At 49.7% G+C, this 18,936-nt stretch overlaps 1 protein-coding gene across 4 annotated transcripts in view; it reads left to right on the forward strand.

Moving 5' to 3' along the window:
* Nucleotides 1-18,936, forward strand: part of Sipa1l3 (signal induced proliferation associated 1 like 3) — a 205,842-nt gene that overhangs the window by 126,738 nt on the left and 60,168 nt on the right. For all 4 annotated transcript variants that reach the window (XM_027430581.2, XM_027430584.2, XM_035449198.1 and 1 more), the window contains 5 exons: nt 1,890-2,078; nt 2,701-2,875; nt 4,403-4,506; nt 7,566-7,723; nt 14,022-14,598. In XM_027430581.2, the coding sequence (XP_027286382.1) occupies nt 1,890-2,078; nt 2,701-2,875; nt 4,403-4,506; nt 7,566-7,723; nt 14,022-14,598 (1,203 nt within the window). The remainder of the gene's footprint in view (nt 1-1,889; nt 2,079-2,700; nt 2,876-4,402; nt 4,507-7,565; nt 7,724-14,021; nt 14,599-18,936) is intronic.

The following is an 18,936-nucleotide window of genomic DNA, read 5'->3' on the forward strand; positions in this document are numbered from 1 at the left end:
TGGTGGAGCACACCTTTAATCCCAGCACTCGAGAGGCAGAGGCAGGCGGATCTCTGTGAGTTCGAGACCAGCTTAGTCTACAAGAGCTAGTTCCAGGATAGGCTCCAAAGCCACAGAGAAACCCTGCTTCGAAAAAGAGGGAGAGGAAGAGAGAGAAACACCCAAGAGGGAAAAGCAGAATCTGGGATTTGAGGCCAGCCTGGGCTACATGAGATCCTGACTCAAAGGGTGAAGGAAACCAGATAACAAAAGAATAGTTACTGTCAACTGGACACAAGGCTCTGAATTATAGCACTTGCCTAGCAGGCCATTATTCCAGCCCTCGCCCCCTGAACACACTCCTGACAAAATAATAATAATAACAATAATGAAAGATAGTGAAATAATGAAAGTAGGCTAGAATAAACTGGTCCTGGAAGTCAGAATATCCAAGTCTCAGTCCGGATGGTACGCAACTAGGTATTAGCCTTTTGTGTGTATTGTAACAGTCACATACATGAGTCTGTACTGGGTGGCAAAAGTATCTTGAAACGTCTTGGTGCCTGCCTAGACTTACAGTACTCAGAAGACTGAGACAGGAAGATCTCTGAAAGTTCAAGATCAGCTTAGATTACATAGCAAGACCTTGTCTCCAAAATTACAGCTCTCGGGAGACTAAGGGAGGTGGATCTCTAAGTTAGGGGCCAGCCTCGTCTACAGAGTGACTTCCAGGACAGCCAGGGCTACACGGAGAAACTTTGTCTTAAAAAAACCAAAAGGAAAAAAGAAAAAGAAACTGGGAGGCAGGAGCATCAGGATCAGTTCAGATGTCCACCTTTACACGGATGTCCCCAGCAAGAAGACACGGGCCAGTAAAAAGTCCTGACCAGACAGGGTTCTCACATTTCATTGTCTGAAATTGGTCACATGGTCATTGTAGGAAAAGCTTGGGAAGGGCTAGCATCTGAGGAAGAGGTCTGAGGTGGCCTTTGACTAACAGCACAACCAACTGAGAGGGTTTAAAGGGTGTATACATTCACACACACAGAGAGAGAGAGAGAGAGAGAGAGAGAGAGAGAGAGAGAGAGAGAGAGAGAGAGAGAGAGAGAGAGAGAGATGCATGTATACGGACAGACCAAATGGGAGTACCTGGTAATGATGTCTTTCATGAAACTGGTTGAACAGCAAGAGCCACAATTCAAGACCCAGGTGCACTCTAGACCAGCAGGTCTTTGGTGTGAGACATACATATCTACAGCATGAGCGGTTGCAGGAACAACCGAGAGCCCCTTCTTTGTGGGGCCCCTCTTGTTCAGTTGGGGTCCAGCTTCCAGACTTGCTCCCTCTCCCCACCCAACTGTCAGCTCTCTTCGCCTCTGCACCTGGGAGAGATTGGCACAGAGGAGGCAGCAGCCAGCGTGTGTGCTAAAGAAAGGGGGATGCATGGCCTCTCAGCCTCCCCTTCACCTAGGACCTGTTTTTGTCCCACGGAGGATATTAATTTTGTTTTTTGTTTTTTTAAGATTTTATTTATTTATTATGTATACAACATTCTGCTTCCATGTCTATCTGCACACCGTAAGAGGGCACCAGATCTCGTAACCGATGGCTGTGAGCCACCATGTGGTTGCTGGGAATTGAACTCAGGACCTCTGGAAGAGCAGTCAGTGCTCTTAACCTCTGAGCCATCTCTCCAGCCCCTGTTTGTTTGTTTTTGAGACAGAGTTACTGCATATTTCACGTTGACCTTAGCTTCGAAATCATCCAACCTTGACCTTCATAGTGTCTATGATTACAGAAATATACCCCCACGCTGAGTTACACCTGTTTGTGAAGGCAGGCTCCTTCATATGCTAGAGCCCCCTCAAAGCCCTGAGACACCCCTGACCATCCTTCTCTCTGCTAAACAGCTCATCACACTTCGGGGCTCCATTCTAGAGGATGCCACACCTACAGCCACCAAGCACGGGACAGGGCGGGGCCTGCCCCTGAAGGACGCACTGGAATATGTCATCCCGGAGCTGAACATCCATTGCTTGCGACTGGCTCTCAACACTCCCAAAGTCACAGAGCAGCTGCTGAAGCTCGATGAGCAAGGGGTAAGCCAGGGGCTGAGGAGCCCCAGCCTTCAGCCCTAATCCTGCAACCCTTTCCGTCTCCCTCTCTGCTTTTATTTTTAGCAAGTACCAAACTCACTTCAGCTAGATTGAGCAACAGGAGGGAGCTATCAGCACACTGTAAGGGTACCAAGAGCAGTGTCATAGAAACAGCCTGGGAATGAGATTGACACCACAAGGTTTACATGGAGAGGGAGAGGGAGTGTGTGCCAGCGCACCAACACAAACCCACTCACTGCCATCTGGCCCTGCCATAGCCCCTGGCATCGCCTTTGGACTTCCAGACATGTAGACCCCACGTAGCTGAGGGTTAGCTTTGGCACAGTCTCAGCCCATGCCCAGTCATCTCCTATAGGAAGTCAGTCCCAGCTCCAAACTCTGGCTCACAAGCATCATCCATTCACTCACACAGCCATGTAGAGACAGATGACAGAGTGGGTACCTTCCTGTGCCTCTCTGGGACATGCCCCACACTGGTTCCTTCCCTGGCTGTGGCTCAAGTTCCCAAGTGGTCCCAGCAGTACCTGGGCTCAGCACCTCAGGACTCCACTTGTCCCTTCCCCTCCAACCTCCTTGGACCCACTCTGCTCTTCTGCCTCCACAGCTGTGCCGCAAGCACAAGGTCGGCATCCTGTACTGCAAGGCGGGCCAGAGCTCAGAGGAGGAGATGTACAACAACGAGGAGGCTGGCCCTGCCTTCGAGGAGTTCCTGGACCTCCTGGGTGAGAAAGTCTGTCTGAAGGGCTTCACCAAGTATGCCGCCCAGCTGGATGTCAAGAGTAAGTAGAGGGTACTCGAGAGGCAGAGGCAGGCAAATCTCTGAGTTCCAGGCCAGCATAGTCTACAGAGCCAGTTCCAGGACAGCCGGGGCTTCTACACAGTGAAACCCTGTCTCAAAAACAAACAGCTGGGCAATAGTGGCTCACGCCTTTAACCCCAGCACTCAGTAGGAAGAGGCAGGTGGATCTCTGTGAGTTCAAGGCCAGCCTGGTCTACAGAGTAAGTTCCTGGACAGCCAGGGCTATTACACAGAGAAACCCTGTCTCGATTTAAAAAAAAAAAAAAGTGAAGTGACAAGGGGCAGGCCTTTAATCCCACCCAGCTCTTAGAAGGGGGAAACAGGTTGATATCTATGAGTTTGGGGTCATCCTGGTCTACATAGTAAATTCCAGGCCAGCATATAACAAGACCTTGTTTCGATGGATGGATGGATGGATGGATGGATGGATGGATGGATGGATGGATGGATAGATAGATAGATAGATAGATAGATAGATAGATAGATAGATAGATGAGGCAGGCAGACAGACAGACAGACAGACAATAAGTAAGTAGGGCAGAGGGAGGATCAGATGCTGCTTCAAGATGGAGCATTTCCCTAGATTCTACTCTCAGTGCCACCTAGATTCTACTCTCAGAAACTTCAGGAGGGACCACTGAGGTATCAAGGAGCCACCTCTTCTTGTCTGCCTGACCAGCAGAAGCTCAAAGGTCTAGTAGTGTCAGGGTGAAGGTGCGGACCAGTGAAAGGGCTTGAGCAGCTCTGTTAGGATTAATAGTGCCCCAGCTTGGGAAAACAGCGTGTGTTCTAGGGAGGTTTGTCTGACACTCCTTGACATGTGCTCTGCACATGTGCTGTGGGCACCTGGAGGACACTCGGGAGCTTCACAGGACTATATGATGCTTGCAGAGCAGGGGCACAGGTGAGAGCCACCTGTCACATGCAGGAAGTCTCAGGAGAACATGTACTGAAGGATGCCTTTTCATGCCAAGTATTTTGAGAACATGGCAATATATTAAGGGTTTGTCTGCATATAGTAAACTCTAAAGGCACCCACACAACCAGGTGTGGAGGCACATGCTGTAATCCAGCACTTGGAAGACTAAGTCAGGAAGACCAAATTTGAGGCCATTCTGGACTACATAGCTTGGCTTTTGTCTTTTTAAAATAACAATAATTAGGGCCGGGCAGTGGTGGCACATGCCTTTAATCCCAGCACTTAGAAGGCAGAGGCAGGCGGACCTCTGTGAGTTCAAGATCAGCCTGGTCTACAAGAGCTAGTTCCAGGACAGCCTCCAAAGCCACAGAGAAACCCTGTCTGGAAAAACCATAAATAAATAAATAAATAAATAAATAAATAAATAAATAAATAAAATAACAATAATTATATATAATGGGAGATTTCTTTTTATTTCTTTCCTTTTGAAAGAGTGGATGTAAGTCAAAAGCTAGCAGATGGCCTGTGGGGTACAACAGAAGCCCAGGGCCTTAGAGACTGTGGTACTAACTGGTGTTTCTATCCCAGCGGACTCCACGGGGACCCACTCTCTGTACACGACGTACCAGGACTACGAGGTCATGTTCCACGTCTCGACCCTGCTTCCTTACACCCCCAACAACAGGCAGCAGGTCAGTCTCAAAGCATCCACCGTCCTATGACTGGTGGCCATCCATCCCCATCTGCCCCGTGATGGCTCTTCTGGCACGGTCTGTGAATCTGAGGCGGTCCTGGAGACGCTCAGAACCACGGCTGTTTCCCCGAGAGTTGTAGACAATGTCTGATGTGGTTTGAAGCCTTCTGGGTACCACATCTTCCTTGGCCACCCTGCTCACCTCCAGCTGTGCCGTCTTCCTTCAGGGTCTCTTGAGTCATCGCCACTTTTATGAACGAGAAGAGTAAATGAGTCAACAGAATTTGACCACAAACTCAAACCAAACCGGCATAAGCAAAGCATAAGATGGGGTTACATAACCCAGGGTTCTAGGAGAGGGCTGATTTTAGATATGGCTGGATCTAGAGGTCTGAACAATCTCAAGAATCCTCACACGCCCCCCCTACCCTCCCCACCCCCGTTCTCTGTAGGTCTTTCTAGCAATGCCAGAGATGCTCCCACTGTCCATGTTCTCACCCCTACCTTTCATTCACACCAGAGAAAAGAGACTGGGACTGGGGTGGAGTGGAGTGGGCCTGTGAGCCGAGTCTAAATTACATGGCCACTCCGGACAGGGAGAATGGTTCAGGGGCTAGGGGACAGAGAGGTGATCGCCCAGGGGAATGATGGGGGTTCCAGGAAGATAAAGGGTGGATGCTGGAAAATGACAAGGAGGCTGCAGTTGTGTCCAGATCCCTTTTTGGGGCATGGCAAGCCAGCTGAGCCCATGCCATAGCTCTTCCTAGTTTTTAGTGGGCAGGGACCCAGAGTGCTAAGAATTTAGAAAATAGGCTGTTGTGGGTTGTTTGTGCCTTGTCAGTACAGGTCACACTGTAGATTCTGTAGGTGAAAACTAGTCAAATGCAAGCCACTTCCAAAAGCAGTGGCATCAGGATTAAACATGAATTTAAGTTTTTCCCCCCTTGCTGGCTCTGTGGCCACAGGAAAGTGATGGCGCACCTCTCTGAGCTGCCGGTCCTTCCTCCACACAGTAACAATGTGGTCCTGATGATGCCTCATGGGTATTGGGGAAGATGTTTGCTTCCATGCATGGGCCCTGAGCATGAGCCAGCCAATACCTGTAGGAAGCAGGGGCCTGTTCCTGAGTACTGGAGGCTGGAGAAAGCTTGTCCTGCAGAGTCAAAACCAGAAGCAAGTTGGGATCCCACTGTTGGCCTTCATTCCTGTGTGACAGAGAACAGGTCACTCTTAAATTTTCTGAGCCAAGCTTTCATCTTAGGAAAAGCATCCTCGTGAGTTATTACCACTCAGGGCTTTGGGAAGGTTCAGTGAGGTCATGAATTTAAGATGTCACTGGAAGGTGAACCTTATCTGAGGTCCACCACAGGAAGCAAGTCTTGTATTTAGCAGCTTCATTCATGCAGGTCAGACAACATAAAGAACTAACAGAACTAACAGGCCCAAGAGCTGGAGATGGCTCGGTGCTCAAGAGCACTGGCTGCTCTTCCAGAGGACCCAGGTTCAATTCCCAGCACCCATATGGTATCTTACAACTGTCTCTAACTCCAGTCCCAGGGGACCTGATGTCCTCTTCTGGCCTCTAAGGACACTAGCACATACATGGTACACAGACATACCTGTGGGCAAAAGACCCATACACACAAAAGTAAAAAAATTTAAAAACCAGCCAAGCATGGTGGTGCACACCTTTATTCCACTCAAGAGGCAGAGGCAGGCAGATCTTTGTGAGTTTGAGGTCAACCTAGTCTACAGAATGAGTACCAGGACAGCCAGGGCTGTTATATAGAGAAACCTTGTCTCAAAAAGCATGAAAAAAAAATTTTTTTAAATCTTTGGTGTTGTGTATCTTGGCACACACCTTTAATCCCAGCACTAGAGAGGCAGAAACAGGTGGATCTCTATGAGTTCCAGGCTGGCCTGATCTACTTAAGGACTTACAGGACATCCAGAACTACATGGAAGGCCCTGTCTCAAAATAAACAAAAAAGTACTAACGGGTTGGATAAAGTGGTTCAGGCAGAAGACTGCCAGTTTGGTGGCTTAAAGCCAGCCTGGGCAGTTTAGGAAAACTGTCTCAAAATGCATAGTTAAAAACAGAACAAAAATCAGGCATGGTAGCCAACTCCCTTTGTGAGGCAGGAGGATCAGGAGTTGAAGCTCATCCTTGGCTGCATTCTGAGTTTACGTCCTAGCCTGGACTGTGTGAGACCTGTCTCCCCCACCCTCCAAAAAAGAGGGTTGGGGTGTGAGCCTGGCAAGTAAACAAGACACTGTGAAGAAACCCATTCTGTTCTCCGATGGAGACAGAAGCAGGAGTGAGGGCATGGCTCCCTGGACCATCTGAATCTCAACTCAGGAGGCCAGGAGAGAGAGCCACCTACAATTGGCCTGGCCTGTGTATTCTGGGGATAATCTGCCATTGTCTATGTGGCCTGAGCAGGTCAAAGGCCTCCATCTGATTCCCTCTGCAGTAAGATTTGCCAAGCACTCCTACATGTCAGGCTCTTTGCTCACAGGCAGCAACCAAAACAATGTTCCATTTTCTTGTCACTGACAATCTGAACAGGAAGAGATAGACAAGGGGCAAGTAGAGGAAGGCCTTCGTGCAAAATGTAGCCATAAATATCGGGTAGGGAACACAAGAGGGCAAAGAGAGGCATGCTGGGGAGCAGGGCAGATCTTGGAGAAATCCTGAAAAATCCTGAGTTGTTGAGGAGGAAGGAAGCCACCTGGGGCTCTGGGGTAGCAGGGACAGCCACTCCCACTGCTTGCAAGAGGAAGGCTTTTCTGGAATGTTTGAAGAGCATCCGGGTAGGTGTGGGCAGGAGAACCGGTGGTGTCAAGAGGCTAGGGTCCTGCATGTGAGGGCTCCTTGACTTTATCCATGCCCCTGAGTGAGAAGGAGCCAGAGGGCTCTGAGCATCTAGGGACAAGGCTGGTTCCTGTGCTCACATGCGCCCTCTGGTGGGAGTGGACATGGGGAGCCAGCAAGGCAGTCTGGGTAGGATTCTTAGAGCTGGCCTGTGAGCCTTACCTCCTCCTCTCTGCTTCCAGCTGCTGAGGAAGAGGCACATAGGGAATGACATCGTGACGATCATCTTCCAGGAGCCAGGCGCATTGCCTTTCACCCCTAAGAACATCCGCTCGCACTTCCAGCACGTCTTCATCATCGTCCGAGTCCATAACCCGTGCACTGAGAATGTCTGCTATAGGTATGGCACCAGAGTCCTGTCCCATGCACAGCCAGGCCCTGAGGGGCCAGGGAAGATGTGCCCCGTCACAGATGCCACCTCAGCACACTTCCTGGCTCCTGGTCCCATCAGGGCCTATATTTCTTGGAAGTTTCTGCTTGTAAATGATAGAAACCCGGCTTCCGTCTGCTTCAAAGGAAGACACACTTGTATGTATTGGCTCTTGAGCACATCGAGGGAAGTCACAGCTGGGTGTTCCATGGTCCTGGAAGGCAGCTTAGTTTAACATCCTGCCTGCTACAGATGGGGGAAGGTTTGATTGGGCTGGGGGTGTAGCTCAGTCTGTAGAGGTTGCCTACCAGCCACAAAGATCAATCATGAGTTTGACCCCCAGCTCTGCGTGAACCAAACAGAGTGGTGCAATCCTAAAATCCCTGTGCTCGGGAGGTGGAGGAAAGAATGAGAAGTCCAAGGTCTTACTCAGCCTGGACTTTGTGAGACCCTATCTCAAAATGAGGGACAGGGAGAAAGAGACAAGCACACACGTCCCTAAGCCTTCTGCAGGAGCCCTGTGGAAGGCCCTCTGGCCTGCTGGAGTCAGGTACCTCTTTGGAAACTAAATGCCTGGCCTAGCACCTATGCATAAGAACAGAGGAGCATAAGAGCAGAGCTGGGAGAAAATGGGGTGGTAGCTCCCCGGGACTACCTATATGAGTGGCCCTGCTTGTAAGGTAGAATTGAGAAGTAGGTTTGGGAAGGTTTGGGGACAAAGTCTCACTGTATAGCCCAGGCTTCCTTCAGACTTGTAATCCTCCTGCCTCAGCCCCTGAATGTTAGAATGGCAGGCATGTTGAATCAGGGGTTGTAGTTCACACACAGACATCCAACCCAGGTCCCAAGCCTTCTCTGTGCCCTCTCCGAAATCAGGGATTCCCCCAAGTTAGTGGCCATCCCCAAAAGACAAAGGGAAAGCCCTTAGAGACTAGGAGCATCGTAGAGCTGGATCCTCAAACTCACCCAACCTAGCAACCCAGGCCTGGGCCATCAGCTTGTCCCTGCAGACTAGGGCCTGAAGCGGGTGTGTTGTTTCCCATTGTTTGAACATGCTATAAAATCCAGAGAAGAGCATGTAGCTAGAGCTGCATCAAACTCCCTGCCCAGCCAGCCTCACCGAGGCAACACACATGCTGCTTCTGTATCTTGATTCCATGTAAGTAGTCTTCCATGTCCCGGTACTAGTGCTGGCAGGCTAGAGCCTCTGTCTGCTGTATAGCCTAGAGGCTTCCACTCAGCATTCTTCAAGGTCTTTGAATACCAGGACATGACATGCTCTTTCTTTCATATAACTGCCAGCCATTCGATTGTGCAGCTGGGTGACGGTTTCCCGCCGCCCTCCCAGGATGGACGTTTGGGATTGTTTGCTGACGCCTGCACTGAGTCACGGTGTTTCTGCACTCACTGCAGCTGACATGAAGTATGTAGCTGTCTAGGAGATGGCTGCATTGGATGTGGGAGCGCGAGGACCCCTGCCTGTGTGCACTGGTGGGCTTGGGCTTGGTGGAGCTAGCAGTGCTTACTAGTTTGATTTCAGCATGCTGCTGTAGCTGATGTGAACTGCTGTGCTGGATGCATTGACTGGTGGCTGCCAGGGACCAGCACCGCCAGTCATTCCCTGGCCCAAGGAATGTCCCACAGAAGCTGCAGGATGCTGGCTGGTGCCTTAGACTCTGTGGACTGAGATCACTGAAATGAGTCCAGGCTTTAATTGACAACTGCTGCTTCTCAGCACCTGAAAGGTAGCCCTGGTGACAGAAGACATGCCTAGGAAAAGGAAGCATCCTGCTTGTGTCTCCAAGGTGGGCGGGAGTGTGGAGGTAGCCCTTTTCCCATCGCTCCTCACAGGATAGGAGACCAGAGGCAGGTCCTTGTACACGCTAGGCAAAGCGCTTTACCACCAAGCCCTCGTTTTGTTTGTTTGACCTCCAAAGCTTGTTTTGTATTATTTTTGAGACAGTTTCATATAGTCCATGCTGTTCTCAAACATGCTATGTAGCTCAGGTTGGCCTCAAATCCACCTGCTCCAGCTTCCCAAGAAGTGGGATCATAAACATGAGCTGCCATGTCCAACTTAATACGTCAAAGCATCCATGACTCAGAATTTCCTCGGGGTTTAGAGGCACAGTGCGTTGGTCGTTTGGGCATGCATGTACATACGTGTGTCTTCTGGCAGTACTGGGGATTGGACATAGGGCCTCACTCAGACTAGGCAAGCGCTACCCATGAGCTATAGCCCCAGCCATGGCCCTTGGCATTTTTTTGAGACAAAGCTTTGCTAGATAGCTCAGGCTAGCCTGCCACTCAACTACATAGCCCAAGCTGGCCTCAAACATGTGATTCTCCTGCTTCAGCTACCTGAGTGCTGGGATTCTAGGGGTATGCCGCTCTGCTCCCTGCCGTCTTCCTCTTCTGCCTTGTGGTCCCAGGAGCCTGCCCCCACCTCCCGCTTTTCCAGGCAAGCTCAGGCTTGATCTCCAGGGTGACTTCTGCCTGATGCAAGCCCTTTCCTGTTTTTTTTTTTTTTTTTTCACAATTTAATTTTAAAAGACTTTTATTATGCAATATTTTAAACATTCTGAAAAGTGCAGAAAATAATGGAACAGACACCCATGTGCCCGCCAGCAGATTGAACAGATGTTAGCATTTTGCCTTCCTTGCCTCACTGTTCCCTCTTTTCTTTATTTTTAAAGAAGGAAAATGTTAGCGATAACAACCACAACTATCCCTTACCAACTCCAAGGTACCCACCCTTGGGGGAGACCTACTCTGTGTTCTAACCCCAGTTGTGGGAAGAATCTCGAGGCCAGCCTGCCCTGCCCTGCCCTCTGATCTGACCCTGTTGAATTTCATTTGCGTGCTCGCATGCGCACACGGGCATCATGTAACACAGGCCGACCTCAAACTCCGTGTATACAGAGACGGCTTGTACTCCTGATTGTCCTTCCCTCCACCTCTCAAGTGCTGGGATTACAGGTACCTGTGCCTGGCTCACACATCAGAGGACCTTAAAGGGCTGGTAACACAAATGTCCTCTCCCACACACTGACAAAACAGTTGCTGAATTAGTAATTGCACATGTTCTGGAAGCGCCGACTAAGCTCCAGAGGACCAGGGGCCTGGTGGCCACACATCTGGTTGTGCACTGAGTTCTCATCTTTTGCCATTTCTTCACGGCCACCGGCATCTTCCCTGAGCCTCTGCTTGTTTTTCAAGCTAAAAGTGAGGGACCAGCTGTTCCTTGGTCCAGAACCTTCAGCAGCTCCATCACATGTCTTAAAACCGTGAGTCAGGGCCATGAGGAAAGCCAGTGTGTTGCTAAGAATTGAGTGCCACGGGGAGTTGCAGGGCCCTTCTGTGTGTCAGCTGCTCTGTTAGAGTGGCGACAGCGATCCTGATTGACCTGGCTGGCCCACTGATGCTACCCTTTGTAGTCGCACATACCCTTGCTTATTGGTGGAAATCATTTTCTTCTCCCTGGGGCAGGAGAATCCATGGAGCCCAGGGTGGTATGAGTGTGGCCCTCCTACACTCGAAGGATGGACATGGGAAGTGAGTGTCAGGCTAATCGTTGGGACTCCTGCTCCTGCTCAGTGCCACATGAGGCAGCCACGGTGATCTTTCTGTCAGGAACCTGGCAGGAAGCAGAAGCCCACTGCTGCCATTCCCCACCGAGGATTTAACCGAAGGCTGATGACAGTGTGGATGGGATGGCTCAGGGGACGAGTGGGAAATGAAGCATCCAGACCAGGGACAGCAAAGAGCCAGCCCTGCCCACCCCAGGGTTGACACAGACAGTTTCTAGAAGCTGGTAAGAGGCGTGGCGCTGGGACAGGGCCACCTGACTGTGAATAAAGCATCAAGAGCCAAAGCCCTCAGCCCTTGCCACTATCATGGCCCAGCAGGGAAGGAGGGAGAAAAGTGAATACAGCTGTACACTTCTGAGCAGTGAGGATACTCTCTGGGAGATAGGGCCTCGGTTGGTTTCGTCACTGCACGGGCATCGTAGGGTGTGCTTACCCCTGATGTACTGTATCGTCTCAATAGGCAATGCAGTACATGGAGTAACATAGTATAAGGTGGCCTCGCCTCACATCATCAGGTGGCACCTGTTGGCCAGGCTCACTTAGAAGCCTAAGCTTGTGGGACCCCCGGTGCAGAGGCCTTCTTCTCAAAAAGCATGGCAGATCAGAAGTGTGAGGCACCTCCCGGGCCCTGCGTGGCACGCCTCCCACTCCTCGCCGCCTGCCCTCTGACCCCTGGCTTGTCTGCTTGTGCTTGTACCCTGCCCCACATTGTGTCCCTTCTGTCTCGTGTGTCCCCATCCTGTCCTGAAATCTCAGCTGTCACTTCCTCAGGAGAGCCGCCTTCCACCCCAGCACCCCCGTCCTGCCCTGGCCAGCACTTCTCTGTCTTCATAGCGTCTGTTCATTCCTATGTTCTGTCAGCAGCTGTGGAAAGACAGGAAGTGCTATATCCGCAAAGCTGAGGAGCATTCCGGAAGCCCTGGTCAAACAGATGGGTGACTGTTATACCATCTCCCTGTCAGGGTAGGGGAGGGTGCCATAGAGGTCAGCCAAATGCCAGCAAGCATTGTACTGTGTTTGGGTTGCATAGGGTATTGTTTAACCTGTAGTCTATTTATTTACTTTATTTATTCTTTTGAGAAAGGGTCTCACGAATCCCAGGCTGGCCTCGAACATACTACATAGCTGAGGAGGATCTTGAATATCTGATCCTCCTGCCTTCTACCTCCCGAGTTTTGGGATTATAGGTATGTGCCACACTAGCTCCAGATTTTCAGAGTAATCTATAAAGAACTAAACTCCACACATGTGCTCTGCATGCAGATCCTCCATTGATGGTGTGTAACAAGTCAGCATAGAACTGCAGCCTTATGGGCTGGAGAGATGGCTCAGAGTTTAAGAACACTGACTGCTCTTCCAGAGATCCTGAGTTCAATTCCCAGCAACCACATGGTAGCCATCTGTAATGAAACCTGGTGCCCTCCTCTGGCCAGCAGGCAGACATGCAGGCAGAATACTGTATACATAATAAATAAATCTTAAAAAAAAAAAAAAAAAACTTCAGCCTTAAAGTCAGCTAAAGTCCAAGCCTGTACCAGATTTTCTCTGGGACCAGTAGGCTATCCATCAGGACCTAGCCATCCCATTGCGGCAAAAGAGTAGAAAAGTATAGTTGCTAGGCAGTGGTGCACACCTTTAATCCCAGCACTCGCAGATGTGGGTGGCTCTCTGAGTTTGAGGCCAGCCTGGTCTACAGATCTACACAGAGAAACCCTGTCTTGAAAAACCAAAAGAAAAGGTCCCTCCATCTCCTCCTACACTCAGGCACAGTTCAGGCCCTCACTCAAAAGGCATTGGCCAAATCAAATCATGTGACCAGGCTACAGAAAGGTCGATAAGCTTGTATCTGACTATGATGGTAAAGAGGAAAGAAAGTTATTCATTTTTTGTTTTGTTTTCTTTGTTTGTTTGTTTTGTTTTTTTGTAATCTAGCACATAGTTTATATAAAACAAGACTAAATCAAGTCAGGAGCCAGGAGTGGTAGCTGTGACCCCGGCACTTGGAAAGTTGAGATGAGATGTCTCAAGTTCAGGGTCAACCTGGGCTTCATATTGAGACTGTCTCAGAAAACCAAGGGTGGCTGAGGTTACAGCTCAATGGTAAATCCCTTGTTCAACATATGTAAGCCCTGAGTCTGACCCTCAGCACCTTGTGTGCGTGCTTGTGTGTATGTGTGTGTGTGTTTAGAGAATATATATAAGTTATATGTGTATATATGCTCTAAGACGTTTTCTTCAACTTTCCAGTCTAATTAACTAGCAACTTGCTGCTTGTATATATACTTCCATTCATGAAAGAGAAACTCCAGGGCTAGGGTATGTATGGCTCAGTAGTTGAGCCCTTGCTTAGCTACACAGGGTTCCATCCCCAGTACAGCAGACAGGAGGGAGGGAGGGAGGGAGAGAGAGAGAGAGAGAGAGAGAGAGAGAGAGAGAGAGAGGGGGGGGGATTTCACTGTGTAGCACTGGCTGTCCTGGAACTCACTATGTAGACCAGGCTGGCCATGCCTGGCTTGCTGTCACCCTGACTAGAGACAGAATCTTAAGTAGCCCAGGCTGACCTTGAACTCCTGATCCTCCTTCCTCCACCTTCCAAGTGCTGGGGTTACAATATATCCTATTGCTTTTAAAGAGTTGTAATTTTTTTTTCCATTTCTGAATGTTTTCTCCCTCCTTAGCATGGCTGTGACCCGATCCAAAGATGCTCCTCCTTTTGGTCCCCCCATCCCTAATGGAACCACATTCCGAAAGTCTGATGTCTTCAGAGACTTTTTGCTAGCCAAGGTAATTAATGCTGAGAACGCTGCACACAAATCTGACAAATTCCATACGATGGCTACTAGAACCCGACAGGAGTACCTTAAGGACCTGGCTGAAAGCTGTGTCTCCAACACCCCCATTGACTCGTCCGGCAAGTTCACCCTCATCTCCCTGACCTCCAAGAAGAAGGAGAAGACAAAGGCCAGGGCAGGAGCAGAGCAGCACAGTGCTGGAGCCATTGCCTGGCGAGTGGCAGCTCAGGACTACGCCCAGGGCGTGGAGATCGATTGCATTTTGGGGATTTCCAATGAGTTTGTAGTGCTCCTGGACCTGCGTACCAAGGAGGTGGTATTCAACTGCTACTGTGGGGACGTCATTGGCTGGACCCCAGACTCCTCCACGCTAAAGATCTTCTATGGCCGAGGGGACCACATCTTCCTGCAGGCTGCAGAGGGCTCTGTGGAGGACATCAGGGACATTGTCCAGAGGCTGAAGGTGAGAAAGAGGGCCCAGCAGAAGGTTCCAGGGTATTATAGTACTGCCTGGCCCAGGCAGCCAGACATAACATACATCAGCCCTAAGAATCAGAACTACCTCTCTCTCTGTCTCTGTCTCTGTCTCTCTGTCTCTCTGTCTCTCTGTCTCTCTCTCTCTCTCTCTCTCTCTCTCTCTCACACACACACACACACACACACACACACACAGGGGGTCTGGGGAATCCTTCAATCCACATTGCTCCTAGAGAAGGCATGGATCAGGAATTTATGGTTTCCCATTCCTTCACCTTGAAAGAACAAAAATATTATGTGTTCACTGACCCTAAAAGTAGATAGGAGATGCAAGCCTAAACATACACTAAAATTTTAAGTGGAGCTAGCGGTATAAGATCAGTGGTAGAGCACTGTAAAGGCCCTGGGTTCAATTCCCAGTACCCAAACTAAGAGGGCTTTTCTCTGGGAGACTTAAAATAGAGCGAAAGGTTCCTGGGGGCTGGAGAGATGACCCAAAGGGTGATATTGTACACTGCTCTGGCAGAGGACCTAAGTTCAGTGCCAAGCTCACAACTGCCTATAACTCCAGATTCAAAGGTATCCAACATCTCTGGTCTCTGTGGGTACTAAGTCCCTGCACTCTCACGCATATACCTACCCACAGACACATACACACTTCAAAGTAAAAAATAAATAAAAAGGTTCTAGACCAGGTTTATCTAACTTTTGGCCCCTGAGCATCACAACCCAAGAAGGCTATGAATGTGGCCCACTACATTTGTAGATCACACCACCATGTCAAATATCAAAAGGCCATTAAAGTCTAGAGGAGGGACAAGGAACATAAAAATAATTGGAAAGTAAAGTAACAGAAGCAAACTTAAAATGTGTGGCTGGATTTAGTTCCATACTAGTAGTCACAATAATCCTGAATGACTTGACTTTCGTGTTAAAAGACAAAGACTTACAGTAAATAACAATTGTGTCTGTGGCACTGGGGGTGGTAAAAACAGAGGGAGGCAGATCTCTGTGAGTTCGAGGCCAGCCTGGTCACATAGTGAGTTCCAGGACATCCAGAGCTGCAGAGTGACCCTACCTGAAACAAACAAACAAAAACAAGCTAATCCTTGAATAGGGGTTTAGTTTGGTGGCAGAATGCTTAGCTGGGTTTCATCTCCAGCACCACAAGGACAGGTCAGGGAAAGGGCTGAGAAATCTTAGACTCCTTCCTGGTGAACAACTCAGACTCAACTCTTGGCCCAACCGAAGTGGTAGACTAGTGACAAATTAGTTGGTAATGACAGCCTAAAACATTGTTTTGAGAAGTGCTGAGGCCAAACCTGAACTCCACAGGAAGGTGTACTGAGGTCAACCCTGAAGTGCCAAGCATGCCAGAGAAAGCCGTATTCCACAGGTGTTAAGAGTACAGGGTCTAGGGGCTGGAGAGATGGCTCAGAGGTTAAGAGCACTGACTGACTGCTCTTCCAGAGGTCCTGAGTTCAATTCCCAGCAACCACATGGTGGCTCACAACCATCCGTTATGAGATCTGGTGCCCTCTTCTGGTGTGCAGATAGACATGGAAGCAGAATGTTGTATACATAATAAATAAAATCTTTAAAAAAAAAAAATACAGGAGCTAGCCAGGCGTTGGTGGCGCACGCCTTTAATCCCAGTACTCGGGAGGCAGAGGCAGACGGATCTCTGTGAGTTTGAGGCCAGCCTGGTCTCCAGAGCGAGTTCCAGGACAGCCTCCAAAGCAATACAGAGAAACCCTGTCTCGGAAAACAAGCAAAGCAACAACAATAAAAAAGAGTACAGGGTCTAGAGACCAGAGATCTGGCTCCACATCCCCAGTGTTGCCATTTTCTGACCGTGTGACTGCCAGACACACTTGACTGACAGCCCTAGGTTACAGTCCGTCATGGCAGAGAAGTCACAGTGACAAGAGATTGAGGGATCCGTCATGGCAGAGAGTAACAGATGCTTGCTAGTACTTAGCTCACTTTCTCCACTGTGTATAGTCCAGGGTCCAAGCCCGGGGAATGGTGTCACCCACAGTAGGCACGTCCTCCCACCTTACTTAGCTTCGTCACAACCCGACCTACAAGTAAGCCCAGAGGCTCTTCTTCTCCCCCGGGATTCTGGATTCTGTCAAGTTGGCAAGCAACAGTAACTGTCATAATGCCTCAGTTTCCTCTGCTGGAAAACAGAAACAGTAGTGATCTCGTGTCAAGGCTAGGGCAGGAGCTTGGTGGGAAAGCACTTGCCCAGCACTGTGAGGTCCTCAGTTCAGTCTCCAGTATTTAAAAAAAAAATCCTATATAATATGCAAGTTTTATTTCATTTTATTATATATACATTGTATATATAATATGTTATTTGTGGGGTTTTTTGGTTGGTGTTTGGTTTATTTTTGTTTTCTGAGACAGGGTCTCTCTGTGTAGCCCTGGCTGTCCTGGAACTCACTCTTTAGACCAGGCTGGCCCGGAACTCATCTGCCTCCAGAGTGCTGGGATTGAAAGTGTACGCCACCACTGCCCAGCTGATAACAAAAGTTTTAAAGGTTCCGTGACTTACGTTGCTGAGGCAAGCTTGCTTGACTGTTGGCTGTGACCTCTCCCAGTAGCACTGTGATTGGGAGGTAGCTGTCCTCGAGCCCTTGAAGGTCTTTTCACTCCCTTAAATTCAGGTGGGATTGGATAAACCCCTGCTCTTGGCTCCCCTGACTTCACAATTCCTGCATCTTGGTGAAACCACTGTGGCCAGTGTTTCAGTGCTGTGCTATAAAGTGAGGTCTGGTTCACAGCTCTGCCATTCTGAATGTGCCAGATCTCACAGTTGCTGGGAAGCTAAGCAGGGTTGGTCCTGGTTAGCACTTGGGTGGGGTAAGGTGAGGCTTGAACCCTGGGGTCTCCATCTGTTTGATCCCGTCCTGATCTCGTTGACTTAGGACTGGGTTGGCATACAGTAGGCATTCAGCAAATGCTGATTAGTGAGGTTTGTGAGTTATGTCCTCACAGACTCCAATGCTATTCTCGTTTCCATTTGATAGCTGAAGCTGAGGCTCAGAAAGCAACAGAAACTCACGTGAGCCCGGATAGCCTGTGGGTAGCAGAACTGTGGTCTGATTCCAAGTTGTTCTCACTTGACAGCCTAGATCCGAACACAAGACTGGTCTCTAGCTGTTTCCTCAGAATCTTCCCAGGACTACCCAAGTGACCCCGAAAAACTTCACACGGTGACTGCAAGCTGGGGTTTCTCCCATGCTTCCTTGTTCCCTGACTCAGTAAAGGCCAAGTCTGTGGAGGTCAGGGCACTTGGAACCAGCCAGCCAGGCACACCACCACCACCACCACCACCACCACCCCCGGTTCTCATATCCACACCCCATCTGTCAGTGCCACCTTCAGGCAGCCTCCAGCTGCTTCTCCCACTCCCATGCCTCCTCCCCTGCAAGCTGCCCAGGGCTCTGGGTTTGGGGGAGGGGAGTTACAGCATGCTCTCACCATGTAGCCCAGGATAGCTTTGAAGCTGCAGTCTTCTTTAGGAAGGGGCAGGGGTGATTCGAGACAGGGTGGAGTCCTGGACATCCTGGAACTCACTTTGTAGAGACCAGGCTGGCCTTGAACTCAGAGGTCTGCCTGCCTCTGCCTCTCTCTGTTAGGATTAAAGGTGTGCGCCACTAGGATTTGCTGAAGCTGTGGTCTTGTACCTCAGCTTCGGGAATGCAGAGATTGACTGACTATGTCACCATGCCTGGGCTCTCCCAAATTATTGCAGGAGCCTGCACACACATGTGCGCAGGGTGTACACACACACACACACACACACACACACACACACACACACACACACACACAATCTCCCTTGACGCCACCATTGTTTCACTGTGATCTGTTCTTAATCTGGGGATCTGATCCCCTGAGTTCTGTATTCCAACCCTTAGCTTACCCTGAGTGAAAGGCAGAGGCCTTCTCATGGTGGGGGCCTGTGTGCTCCTTCCTTGCTGATCCCGCTAGGTGCAGGTGTCCAACCTCAGGGCCTTTAAACTGCCTGTGCCTTCTGACTGAAACTTTGCTTGTCCCGTGGTGTAGTCCCTCCCTGCCTGCAGGCCTTTGGTGGCTTGTCACCTGAGGTCTTGTTATCTAGATTGCAAACCCTGCCAGTAAGCCCACACCGTTTGCTACCATCTGCCATGTGCTTTCGTGTTACGTGCTCACCATCCAAGGAGTTCCAGTTGATTCTTCTTTAGATATTTTGTTCTGGGTTATTTTTGCTTCTCTTAAAAATCCAGGGAAGTCTAGGGCTGGAGAGATGGCTCAGAGGTTAAGAGCACTGGCT

The sequence above is a fragment of the Cricetulus griseus genome, chromosome 9, assembly GCF_003668045.3.
Source record: "Cricetulus griseus strain 17A/GY chromosome 9, alternate assembly CriGri-PICRH-1.0, whole genome shotgun sequence".
Classification (NCBI taxonomy): domain Eukaryota; kingdom Metazoa; phylum Chordata; class Mammalia; order Rodentia; family Cricetidae; genus Cricetulus; species Cricetulus griseus.